The 13,620-nt window shown below is 37.4% G+C and overlaps 1 protein-coding gene across 1 annotated transcript in view; it reads right to left on the bottom strand.

Moving 5' to 3' along the window:
* Nucleotides 1–11,402, bottom strand: part of MMP16 (matrix metallopeptidase 16) — a 279,495-nt gene extending 268,093 nt beyond the window's left edge. The window contains exon 1 of the mRNA XM_081266469.1: nucleotides 10,825–11,402. Coding sequence (XP_081122595.1) covers nucleotides 10,825–10,956 — 132 coding nt within the window. The 5' untranslated portion in view covers nucleotides 10,957–11,402. The remainder of the gene's footprint in view (nucleotides 1–10,824) is intronic.
* Between the last annotated feature and the right edge of the window lie 2,218 nt (nucleotides 11,403–13,620).

Here is a 13,620-nt window from a genome sequence, read left to right on the forward strand (position 1 = left end):
GTAAGTGACACAGCTGTAATCTTTAAGCACTTGTTCTAAAGTTCTCACATATAGCCATTATGACATCCTGCCCCTAGAGGAAGTGAGAAAGTAGCCAAAGGAATAGTCAACACTGAGAAAGTTTGTAAAATTGACCAGAGTTTTAACTTTGTTGGTTTAGAAACAGTCCTCCTGTGAAAGATGAATGAATAAATTATGAGTATTAAAAGTTACATAGAGTAACATATATAAGGCTTAAAGATTTTTTTAATAACTTTGGTCAACCACAAAGTTGGGAGTTTTCATTCCCCCCACAACAAAAGCAATATCTAGAAATCAGACCCACTGTCAAAAAGTCAGAGGTACTCAGTAACTTTTTAAATGACCTGATCTATCTCTGAGAAAGGTCCCTTTATGTTCAACTAAATAAATGTTTTTAAAATAATAAAATAAGTCTCTTCCTTTTAGCTTCTACCAACTCATGCAAAATATAAATCAGCAAATGGCAGAACTCATAAAACATGCCATTCCATAGTAACACACTCATATCCTCCCCATTAAGATAGTCTGATGGAAGTTTTCTGATTACATTTTTCTATAACGTTCAATTCTTTTAATCTTAGAATGTAATCAAATTTTCCTGGATCTTTTGAATAAAACACACTTAATGGTAAGATTCATTACAACAAATAATGAAGAAATAAGATATTATGGCTGATATAATACTGTGTATAAATTCAGACTATGCCATATATGGGTTACAAATTCTGTAATGATTAAATATCACAAATGGCACTGAACAGTGAAATGATTATATTCATCACATAATCAATTTTGAATCAATAAAATCATCAACTGCCTATTCAGGTTTACTCCAGCTAGGACTCTTTGCTCAGGACTGATACAGCTTTTTCATGGTGCACATTATTTCTTTTTAGTTTGGAATACAAAATATGTTAACAATGGAAGTGGATCCTGCTATCCTTACTGAAAAGCTGGAAGTTAATTCTCACTCCTATTGACTTGGTGAGGAGTCTGGGCTTTAGATCCAGCTCACCTGCTTTGATTCCACACTACTCCACTTCAATGCTTCATATCAAAGTGGCCTAGGCAAGTTCCTTACCCTCCTTGGGCCTCAGATTACTGAGTTGTGAAAGAGAAATAATAGTGGTAATTCATAAGATTATACTGAAAATTAAGTGTATTAACATATATAAGATATTTAGAACACTATTAGGCATGTAGTGTTCAACCATTGTTAATTGCATTATTACTATTAAAATAAGGCATAGAAATAAATTCCAAGGTATTTCCATTTTACTGGTTGTCATGAGGTACCCCCAAAAGCTCATGTGTGAAGCAATGCAGGAATGTTCAGAGGTGAAATGATTAGATTATGAGTTCTTAAAACCTAATCAACAAATTAATCCAATGATATGGATTAACTGGTAAATTTGGCAGGCAGGGTGTAGCTGGAAGAAGTCAGTCCTTGGGGGCATGTCTTTGGGGTTTATATTTTGTCCCTGCTTGGCAAATCTCTTTCTCTGCTTGCTTGCTATGTTCTGAGCTACTTCCCTCCGCCACACCCTTACACTGTGATGTTCTGCCTCACCTTGGGCCCAGAACTACAGAACTGAAGACAGAACCTCTGAAACTATCAGCTAAAATAAACTTTTCTTCCTCTAAGTTGTTCTTGTCAGGTTAGGTCTTTTGTTCATAGTTACAAAAAAGTTGACTAACACACTGGTCACACAGATGTTTTTCTAATTAGATTTAAGGCCAGAATGTAGTTGTTTCTAGACTGTTGGTTATCAGAGGGACTGCAAGAACTGAAGCACCCATCTATCTTGCCATTTTGGCTTCAGTGCTGCCATTATATAAATGCTTCAAACAAGCAATGGAGATCATGTATCTATTATATAAATGCTCCAAGCAAGGCAAAGGCTTCTTAAAAATATTCTTGGATCTCCCATGGAGCAAACAACCTTACTCAATCCATCACACAGGAACAAAGCATAAGCTATATGAGCAGAGCTGCTACAGTATGAGAAACACCCAAACCTCTAGAAAAGATTTTAGCCATTACTAGCAGTACTCTTGACTTTAACTTGTTTCTCAGTTGCATACAAACCACTCGTTGTGTAAGTTACTTGAATTTATTCTACCTTATTCATAATGAAAGAGGAAGGTCTGTATATGTGATTTCTCATAAAAATTTTCCTAACCTCTAAGCCTGGGATCTCACAAGGTACCTAAAATATGAAATCCCTCAAGCCCCCAACTAGAAGAAAAATAGGATCATGAGAAGACACCCCCTGGCTATTGTTTTAAAAAGAAATGAATGCACAGACATTAGAAATCTAAAATAAAAGCAAATATTTAATCATTATAAGCCAGTATAAACCAATAGCACAAGGTAGGAATTCAACTGTGAAAAGTTCATATGGAAGAATGTTGCCACTGGCATCTGTCAGAGTCAAACTGTATCAGCTGCATGCAGAGGCATGTGCCTGCATTTCATTGATGTCACATCATGTGCATGCAATTTGGGGGCAAGAAATGGAAATCTGTCACACTTGATGGAAGTGTCCAGCTTCTCCTTACAATAGGGCAGTGTATTCTGCCTTCACTTAAGGTGGCTAAAACAATACTTACTGTAGTTATTTGTGTTTGATTGGTCATTTGAATAAATCACTCTAACAACCATTTCTCTCGGGAACATCTGTTTGTGGGGACATAATTTATTTCATTTATCCATATTTCACTTATATGACTAGATTTAAAAAGCTCAAAAAATGTGAATGGTGCTTGTGAGTAGGTTATAGTCTCTTAATTAAATGCTGGCATGCCCTAATACATTAGCAAATATTGTTTTATATCCTTCTCCTTCCACCATATAATAATTACATATAGTAATATATATATATATATATATATATATATATATATATATTATATAATAATATATTCAACTGGAAACATTTCTGAGTTTCTTGTTTAAATTAACCATATAGTTTCATATTTAAAATAATTTCAAATATATTTTTAAAAGAAGAATAGGTAAAATGTATTTTAAAATCTGCTTTCACTGCAAAGTATTCATTAATAAGATCCTAAGTAGACGTTAAAAAATACTTTAATTTTCATAAGTTGTTAAAGTTGAATTTTTGAGCAGTGTGTAGTGGTATACACCTTGTGATTCCAGTGACTTGAGAGGCTGAGGCAGGAGGATTGCAAGTTTGAGGTCAGTTTCAGCAATTTAGTGAGATGTTCAGCAACTTAGCAAAATCCTGTCTCAAAATAAAAATAAATAAATAAATTAAAAGTACTGTATTGTAGTTCTATAGTAAAGCAGCCCTGGTTTCAATCCCCAGTGTCAAAATAAAATAATATAAAATAAATAAAAATAAAATAAAATTAGATTTTTGCTACACATAATCTAAAAAGTATTTTCACATTAAGTTTATCTCACCTCAAATTTGTGAGACCAACATCATTTCATTAGTTGTTTTAATTTAAATAGGAAAACCTAAAGCAAGTGACAAACTCATGTAAATGTGTAGTTTCTCAGCTATTCCACACATAAAAACAAGAGAAATGTATTTCAATTCTGTGTCATAATACTCTGTATCATATTGCCATGCTCAGAACTTTTTACCCCAAAGAAGTGATAAATTTCCTTCTTAGTTCATCAAACATGTAATTACTGGCATTACGTGGCTCTCAGTAAACCCAGATCACATCTTAAATCATGAACTATATGTTCAATGATTTCTTCAAAGGTCTCTATGATTGACTATGAGTCATTTTAAGACATCTGATTGCACCTGGAATCCTTGATTTTAAACCTAGTTCTTTCAAGTCATTTGAATCCTTAATAAACAGCTCAATAGCTCCCTCTAGCATCTTTTTATATACTGCACCCAGAGGTCACATTTAATCAAAGGTTAAGGGCTACAGAAGACTACTTTTGACTCTCTCGGCTAAACTCCTGCTATGTGGCTCATCCAGATATTTCACTAATCCAAACCAAAGAAGGCACAATGCCAAATGATTGTGGTGAAATATTAAGACAAAGAATATCTATTCTGAGTGCTAAATGACAGGAAGCAATAATCAAATATGGTTTTAAGAATAACCTCAAAATCTATAAATAACATTACCAAGAAAAAGTAAATGAAGACAAAAGAAAATCTATTTGCAACACATATGATTTATCCTCTTAGCATGGAATTTTTCATTGTTCATATAAGCTGCATATTTTATAAAACAAATGCAATCTAATTTTTTCACATTCAAAATAAAATGTGTGGTTAGAAACAAAAATAACTGTCGGAGAGCATGTGCCAAAATTATTTTCCACAATAGGCAATCGGAGCATACAGTATGAGTGCTTCATTTCACTATAAAATATGCATATATTTGGATAGATAGAAAGATAGATTTGAATTATGAGACACTCTCGCACAAAAAATTCAGCTAAAACTCAGATTTTGAACTTATTCCAACTTGCCTTTTTATGACTAAAGTACCACTTGTATATGATTTTTTTTTTCAAAATAACATTAAGCCATGTTTTAACATTAAATTTTAAAAGTTTGCTACCTTGGCCAAAAATTGATTTTAAACTTACATATCATTTTCTGCCAGTGTTTTTACTACTCAGCAGAAAGCTAGGATTATTTCCAAAATGAAACACCCTTTTTCACTACAGATGATAACACATGTTAGATATGTTATATATCCTATGTTTCTTCATGACATTCATTTCTGGGGTGTGTGTGTGGCGGGGGTGGGGGTGACTATCTACCTTTGTGATCTAAGTTGTCCCCAAATTTAGAGGGTAAATATTTATATACATCTCCAGCCACATAAACTAAAGTTTAGAGGGTAAGCGCTATAAAATTTCAAATTTGCAAATGAACTTAGTGTCAATTTAGTTCAATATTCACTTTGTCAGATGAAGGGATTAAAGAAATTACTTGTCCAAGTTAAAGCTATATTAGTGCAAAACCTAGAGTTGAAACTCATGTTCTTTGACTTATATGCATTACAGGATCTTCCTAGCTATCTTGTCATTCCCAATCTTACATGGATGGGTGTAATTTTTTAAAATTCCTTCGTCATTGTAGGAAACAGTTTGCAATTTCATCCCTCCTCTACAAATTAAAAACAAGAACAAGGATATAACAGACTTGGCCTAAATCATGTATTGAATCCTATCCCTGCTATAGAGAGGAAGTACTTGGGACATGAGCCAGTTAAAATAAACAGGCCCATTGAATCATAAAGACCTATTTATTTTCTATGGTATTAGAAAAGACGAACAGATTTCAACAAACCCAGACTTGTAATAGAAGGTGTTAGCTAAACTTGACATTCTCTGATAGTAACAGATGACAAGACAAAATGTGAAAAATCACATTCCTGAACTAAACTGTCTAAGAAAAACCATGGGAAGAAAATGTACTGATGTTAGATAAGCATGGCTGAGTTTCAGTACATTACAAATTTTTTTAAAAATGAAAAACATACTAAAGTAAAAATCTCCCTAGACCAGTGGGTATGTCCTAACCTGATAGACTTTTTATGTAATTAGATGTTATGTCAACTACATCTGCATCAACATTTATTTTCTATTAAAAATAATGACACTGAAAAAGGATTGAGTATTTAAAGAGGTGAAGACAAGTTCTAAGTTCTGTATACACAAATACATATGTACATATGGTAAACATATATCAATTTAATTATCAAAACAACCTGATAAAGTACTCTCAATAACCCCATCTTACAGATATATAAACTGAGAGTTATAGAATTACTTAATCTGCAAGTAAAAGGGATGGGATTAGAACCCATGCAGTCTCGTTTCTAGAATGTACTCTTTATCACTACATGTCTCACAGTGAAAAAGAAACTGATGTATATAATTTCATTCACAGATACTTAAATTGAAATGGAAAAGTTAAATGAAAAATAATTTTCTCCATTTGAAATACACATGCTGAAGGGTCAGAAAGTTTCCAAAGGAGCATGAAGAAATAAATCTTTCTCGTCTAACAGTGAATTAATTTTGACTCATTGATTCAAACATCCCATGGATTTTGTTGTTGTTGTTATTGTTCTGAAAAAATTCCAAATCATCATCTATCAAATGTCCTAAAACAGGTACATTTTGAATAGTTGGGGTAGGTCAGTGAGTAAAACGAATATTCAGTAATTGAATAATCCAGCTTTAGAGAAAATAGTTATGTCTCTAAACAAGTACATTAAATGCTTCTTGTGTTAATAACTAAATATCATAAATAAGAAAACATAGTAACTTTAGATCTACCACTTTTAACTTGGCTCCAGAGATAGGAAAGCTGCATTGAACCCAACTTGATCCTTACTTGCTGGGGAAAAGAAACAAAAAGAAGAGCCAGCTATATAGAGAGGGGAACATACTTGACCTGTGTTTTCTGTGGATTTTTCCGGGGCAGGTGGTGGGGGTCGATCACTGGAGAAATGTACCTTACCAGCATATGTGCACCTGCAAGGGTTTCCTGAATAACTCTAGATCTGGTAAGACCTGTCCAGGCAACTCTGAATAGACAAAGGCATGGCCAAGGGGGGGATGCAGGAGAAGCTGGAAAACCTCAGGACCATCAAGACATCTGATGCACATGCTATAATTTTTGGCCCTTAAAAACATTTTAAACTTTCAGCATAGTTGGGATGTTTTGTTAAGCCTGCAGTCTTTCTGCAGATAAGAACCTTTATTAATTAGTCACACAGCTCCTGTTGTTGATCAGTAAATAAGGGCTACAGTGGAGAATTGAGGGTATCAGTCAGGAAAGTCCCTGAGACAGAAAGAGGTATGGTGTTACCATATTTCCATGAGCAAATAAAATAAAGCTTTTTTTTTTCTTTTTTCTTTTTGCAGTCTGGTGATTGAACCCCAGGGCTGTGCACATGCTAGGCAAGAGCACTATCACAGAGGTACATCCCCATTCTTAAATAATGATATTTTTAAGCAAGTAGAGAACAAGTGATAAGATAAAATAGTGTCTCAATATAACACATTTTAAAATCTGTAAAATATATTTTTATCTCTGAAATATCACATGATCAATTATTGTCAAGTTTATATGCCATACAAAGCTATACCCCAAACAAGCAATCTCTGATCTTCTGGGTAGATTCAGAGAAACCTGAAGAAAGCCAAAAAATCCTAATCAGTTATTAAAACATATTTTAAGAAAAAATATGAGATGGTTACACTCACAATTCATATTATATTTCATAAAAGATCCATTTGGAATCCACAATCTCTCTTCTTCCTTTAATTAGGAACAACACAATCAACTTTTACTTCATCAAGATTCTTTTGTCGCAGAGCATTACCAACTTCATACTTTGATACATGCTTCATCCAGGTTTTCACCTGTTTTCATTTCAATCACTAATTATACATTAAATAATTTTCCTCACTGTAAATGTGTGCTATTGTTTAAAAATCAATAATGTTCAATGTTGTTCTCAGAGTGAACGTTAGACAAACTATCAAAGTTGATGGCAGTTGTTACTATTATTATGACATATTCATGACAAAAACATTTGCAGTACCCCCAAAAAATCCCAGAATCATGAAAATCCCCAGTGCAAAGTAACTATTCTAGAGATAAAATGATTTGTAGTTCTTTGTTAATAATTTAGCTGCTTCTGACCAATGAATACCTCTAATCAGACTGCTGTCCAATGACAGCAGTTTTTGACTTTTAGTTAATATTAGCAATATAACTCCCTTGCATCATGCTAATACTAACACAGTGGAAGAACCACTCCCAAAAAAAAAGGAGTACAGTGATATATAAAAACATTTATCTACATAAATATATACTGAAAACTTAATGCTTTAAGAGGTTTCCACTTAAAATACAGGTATAGGAATGAATGAATATGTTCTAAAGTACTACTTTAACCCTTTCTGCTGTTAGAAATGTTCCTTTTTGTTTTTAAAAAAAAACACAAAGAATCCAAATATCCTCTTTCTCTATAACAGGCTTTCATAAGCATATCAACATTTTTCTCCCACTCTGATAACTGAAAAATTTTAAAATTTTTTTAAAAAATCAGACAGGAAAGTGTTAACATGAATACCTCTATATAATGCCCCCAAGGGGAAAATACAGGGTTAAACCCTAAATCATAGAGATGAGAAGTATGGGGGTACCACAAATTGTTAAGTTGAGGGATGAATAAAGCACTATAATCTTAGCAGTCAGCATAAAAAGCCTCTCTCTGAAGCTTTGTTCCAACTATAATAACTTGGTGTACTTACCAGAAAAAAATTATGATCATATGGACTTCATGCATGATTGATACCGTTACTGTTTATTTTAAGACTGTCCTTGAGAATCAATCAAATAAAGCATTCCCACTGTGTATGTTTTGCATTCAAGAATGAGGAACACATATAAGTGCCTCTTATGGAGAGGAAGTAATGGAATATTCTCTCCATTTGTGTTTTCCACCAAAAAGAAACATCTAATAAAAGTGAATCAGACAGAAACTCATATCAGAAAACCTCCTGTCATCCTATGTTCTTTATAATATTTGTATTTTTCTAGTAGCTATTTTAATAATGGAAAAAAGTTATCAACATACACACAAAAGCTTATCAATCCAACCAAGGAAGTGCCCAAGAGCTTAAAAAACTACTTGGGAATAATACAAACTATGAAACATAATCACCCATAAATCATTAAAATACTCCCTTTGTGTCAAGTAAGCTTTTTAAGGTCCCAGAGGGCACATGAATCTTATCTGTCATTCCTTAAATCTTTGCATTTGTAATAAACATGGGTGAAATAACAAAAATACTTTAAAATGGGAAAATAACTCTTCTCCATGAACTATTTTTTTTTTCACATGCATCTTGAAAAGGAAGATATAGCTGGAATTAAAAATTGTCATTTTTAGTAACATAACTTTTTTATATAATAATATCTGATTGAGGATTCTAATACAAAGAAACTCAATCTATGTTTAGCCTCACTAAGGAAACCTAATAATAATTAAGACAATGATGTTATTCCAATCTCAAAAGCAAATCAAAGACTTTGCCAGGGCAGGTAGACATCCATCTATCCTTTCCTTCCCATAGTGAGCAAGACACAACCTAGTACTTAAGTTGTAACCACCTCTCCCACGCCCCACCTCACCACCATCTCCAGCACCACCAATCTGACAATAGGCCCTTCTGTTTATAAATTATAAATAACAAATCACCATTCTCATTCCTCCATTCTATGAACTAATTATTTCACTTCAACATTAAACTCTTGGTTTAAATGTTAGGTACAAAAATCCATTTGTATCACACAACTCCAAAAGTTCAAATCTGTCATCAAGAAAAGTTTGGACTTTCAGCCCTTTTCCATTTCTCTTTCTCTCTCTCTCTCTTTTTTAATGAAAAACAAAACAAAAAACACAGTTTCTCAAAGGGTTAAAAATCTTAGTTTTCAAATTTGTATTTTTGTGGAATATACTGATGCTTAACATCTGCAAATTTAACTAATTTATAATGGCTATTACTCTTTAAAATACTTTGTTTCTGTACTATCACTTATTATGTGGAGTCCTAAAAACAGTTTATATAAACATAGTTATATTCAGAATGTGCCTCCACACCTGGCATTTATTATGCACACTTTGTGTATAAATCGGTTACATGAAACATGTTCAAATACTGTGCAACAGGTCCTGCTATTGTGTAAACACATGCTTCCAACAAAATGACAGGAAGCTTTATTATATCAACAATATAAGGGAAAATCACATTATTCCTTGTAGATTTAACCACAATTCTTTGGAAAGTCAGAAGGTATCAGATCTAATCAAAAGGAGGAAATTTTACTAAAACCCCCTTGCTGGCTTTGCATCCTACCGAACATGTAATAAATTTGTATCACAGCCCAGGTGTGTTCATGTCCCCAGTGATTTATTGCACGTTGCTGGCTGGCTTTAGTGCTGAGTTGATGACAGGAAGAGTACTTTGGCAGAGGTCTGACAAGTCCTTATCCTTAAGTTCCCTTTTGCTTTGTGCCTTCTGTTCCCAAAGCTATCACAGTAAAACAGATGACAGTCTAAGACCTCTCCGTTTTTGCCATGAGAGTGTGAAATCAAATTTAAAACACACCTCAGAACTATTACATGGGGCCACGTTTATTTTCAATCAGCGGGGGAGGGGGAGAGAAGACACTTCAAAAGAGATGGATTTCACGTCCTCTGTGCAGCCAGATCTAGTTACAGTGTATTAAGTTTTGTCTAAATGAGAAAAAGACTCTGTCTACTCAAGTGTTTTATCACAAAGTAATGTTATTAAACATATCAAGTATTCCCACGTTTTCCTTTAGATTCTTTTATTTTTAACCTCCTTTGTTAGGCACCAACCACGGGGAGGAAGGTTTCAGGAACAATACCAAGGCAGCACAGGATGCCAAGCAATCAATTTTGTTTCCCGAGCTGTTTATCCATCATAAACTCAAGCTTCCTTGTTAAGCCACACGTTTGCTATACGTAGGGCTTCACCTCTTCCCCGGGTAAGAAGCATGGACCGGTTATGATTGTGTCTTTGAGCGCGCAGCATCGTGCTTTGTGCTGCTGGGGATAACGGATTCTCGGTCTCACAAGCATCCATCACCTAAGGCACAGGGAAACTCAACAAGGGTTTCAGCGGCTACAAGGGAAACAATGTTGAGACCTGGCTGCTCTGAGCTACAAGGATCCGAAGAGTGAAGGAAATGTTTCAGGGATCAGTCCAGGCAGGGGAAGAGGAAGAAGCCCTTGTACTCTTACCTCCACATTGAAATACTGCTCCGTTCCGCAGACTGTAGCACATAAAATCCAAATCAAGGTTTGCAAGAAAAACACCCCCGAAAGATGCACGAAATCCGACCGTCTTCCAGTGCTGAATGTGAGTAAGATCATAGTGAACTGTGCTTCAATGGATGGACGAGCTCCCCTTCTTTTTCTCCCTCTTTCCCTCTCCCTCCCTCCCTCGTTTCCTTTCAAAAAAAAGTCCTCAGGGTGGGTTAGGAGCCTGCAGGTTCACCCACGGCTGGGCAAGGGGAGGAGAAAGGGGGCCCAGGCGCTCGGCAGCCGGGAGAAGGAGCGGCAGAGGCAGGGTCAGCAGCAGCTCGTCTTCACCATCCTCGGGGGATCCGTCACCCGGAACGTGGCGCCCAAGTTCACCGGCGGTTCCGACTCAAAGCTCCCAGTCGCAGCCGCAGCAGCAGCCGCCGCCGCCGCCGCCGCCGCCGCTGCCTCCAGTCCGTGCGTCCTCCACCTCCTCCTCCTTCTCCTCCTCCTCCTCCTCCACCGCCTACTCCGCCGCCGCCGCCGCCGCCCCCAGCTTCTGCGGGAAGGGCCTCCGCCGCTCCTTGCTCTCTAGCCTCTGCTTCTCCTTCCCTCCTCTCCTCGCTCCCCTCCAGAATGTTCATCCGTAATCTACATAACTCCTCCTTCCCGGGGTCTGCCCGGCTCTCAGGGCCCCGGGCGCGCGCGCGTGCGCACACACACACACACACACACACACACACACACACACACACACACAGTCCAACACACACACAAACACAAGGCATACAGAGCCCGAACCACACGTACGCGCGCTTCTTAAAGGAGACGGCTCGTAAAGGCTTCCTGGCTACTGTATGGCGCCGTGGAGGTATCCATCCTGCGAGAAGGGCCGGGGTTTGAGAAGAGCTATGAGTTTTAGCCACCCCTCATCCCCAAGCAGACACTTAGGAACCTGGGCGGCTCCATCCTTTGATCTAGTATCAGGATCGCGCATCTAGAAGCAAGTGCGCCCCTCTCCAGCCCGGGTTTGGGTGGGGCTCAGGCTGTGTACTCTGGTGGAGCCTGAGAAGAGGCTCAGGCCTGGTCCAGAAGAACTATCTGCATCCTCAGTGGAGCGGCTCTGGAAGATTAGGGACGCTAGGAATCAGAGAGAGAGAGAGAGATCGCCCCAGTTACTATGCACTCCTTGGGGACTTGGGTCAGTTGCCAGGCTGACCAAGTTTGGGAGGCTTGAGATGGCAAGTCCTGAACATCCAAAACTTTACTGGGGTCCTCCGATCCAGTGTCCTGTTGTCTCCCTGAATTCTGTCTACCATCGTTGCACCCCGCCTTCCAAGCTAGGGGTGTAGGCACTGGTTTTTGGTGGGGTACTCATCAGATACAAAAGTGGGAATGAAAATTCGCTTTTCCAAGGGGAACGGTGGACTGACACACCCTGGCACTGGTGGTCCTGAGTGTTAACAAAACATCCGACCAAAGGGGTGGGGGCGTTGGAAAGAAACCGGCTGAGGGAGCTGGAGGAAGAGCTGGGTAAAGAAAAAGAGGGAGCAGCCTGAGGAAAGGCGAGTAAAGCAGCTGGCAAGGGCGGGAGGAAGAGGCTGCGCGCAGACCGAGCGGGGGAGAGGCTGGCGGGAGCGAGGAAAACTGCAGGCGAGAGGGGGAGGTTTCTGGCAAGAGGCACAGGCGAACGCGGGCAGGGGAACTTCAGAAGAGGCTGCCAAAAAGGACTGGATCTGCAGCAATGTGAGGCAGTGGACAGGGGAGGCAGCAACCACCAGCCCTTGGCAGGTGATGGTTTGGCTGGGAGAGAAAGGGGGAAGGGAGAGAGGCAGGCATCTGTCTGGGGACAGTGCCAATAAATGTGCTTCTCCTTGGCAGCCAGCAGAGGGGAAGAGGAGCCCACGGAAAAGAAAAGCAGGGAGGCGAGGTTAAGAATAAAGTGTGTTCCAGGTATGACAGCTACCTCGGTGGGGTTGAAGAGAGGATTGACAAGGTATAGTTCATGTTTCAGTTGGTAAAGCAGGAAGTAGGACTATAAGAGGTCATGACTGATAAGCAGATGGAAAACGTTGAAAAATAGTTTGCCAAAAATGTATTGGATGGTAATAATTTGTATCCTAAAGAGAAAAATGAAAAATGTGAGGAATGAGACTTTACAGCTGTTGCTAAAATTAGAAAAGAGAATATATATGTATGTATGTATGTATATATATATATATATATATATATATATATATATATATATATCCCCAACTTGACCCAAGACTCTCAGGTGTCTTTTCTGATAGTTTTCCCTGTGCACAGCATGAGCCACCCACAAAATTATTTTGATGATGTAATAAAAAGCTATACATTATATTGCATAACATTAAAATTTGTAGAATATTTCTAGACATAGTATTTCATTTAATTTCTACAACATCCTTGAAGGTTTTGTTTTCAACTTCCAGATGAAGACAATGATGGAAATAAAAGATAACTTTCCACCTCATCATACAAGTGACAGAGCTCAGGTGTTTTCTGACTCCCAATCATTGTATTTCTTACTATGTTCCACTGACTTTCCACATAAAAAAATTCATTCCTGATCTTGATTTGTGCACACAGGTTGAGATGATTCATATAAAAGAAACAGAAAACAACATGAAAACAAGGTCATTTTGTAGAAATTGTCCAGTGTTCTGTGCCAATGTAAAGTAACAAAATGTGATGTGGCATATTTGTCAATACATCAAGAAATTATTTTTGTGTGTATTATATCTAGCAAGGTGTAAAATTAGAAAAGAGAATGCC

Source organism: Spermophilus citellus, assembly GCF_964194105.1.
Source record: "Spermophilus citellus genome assembly, chromosome: 14".
Taxonomy (NCBI): Eukaryota; Metazoa; Chordata; class Mammalia; order Rodentia; family Sciuridae; genus Spermophilus; species Spermophilus citellus.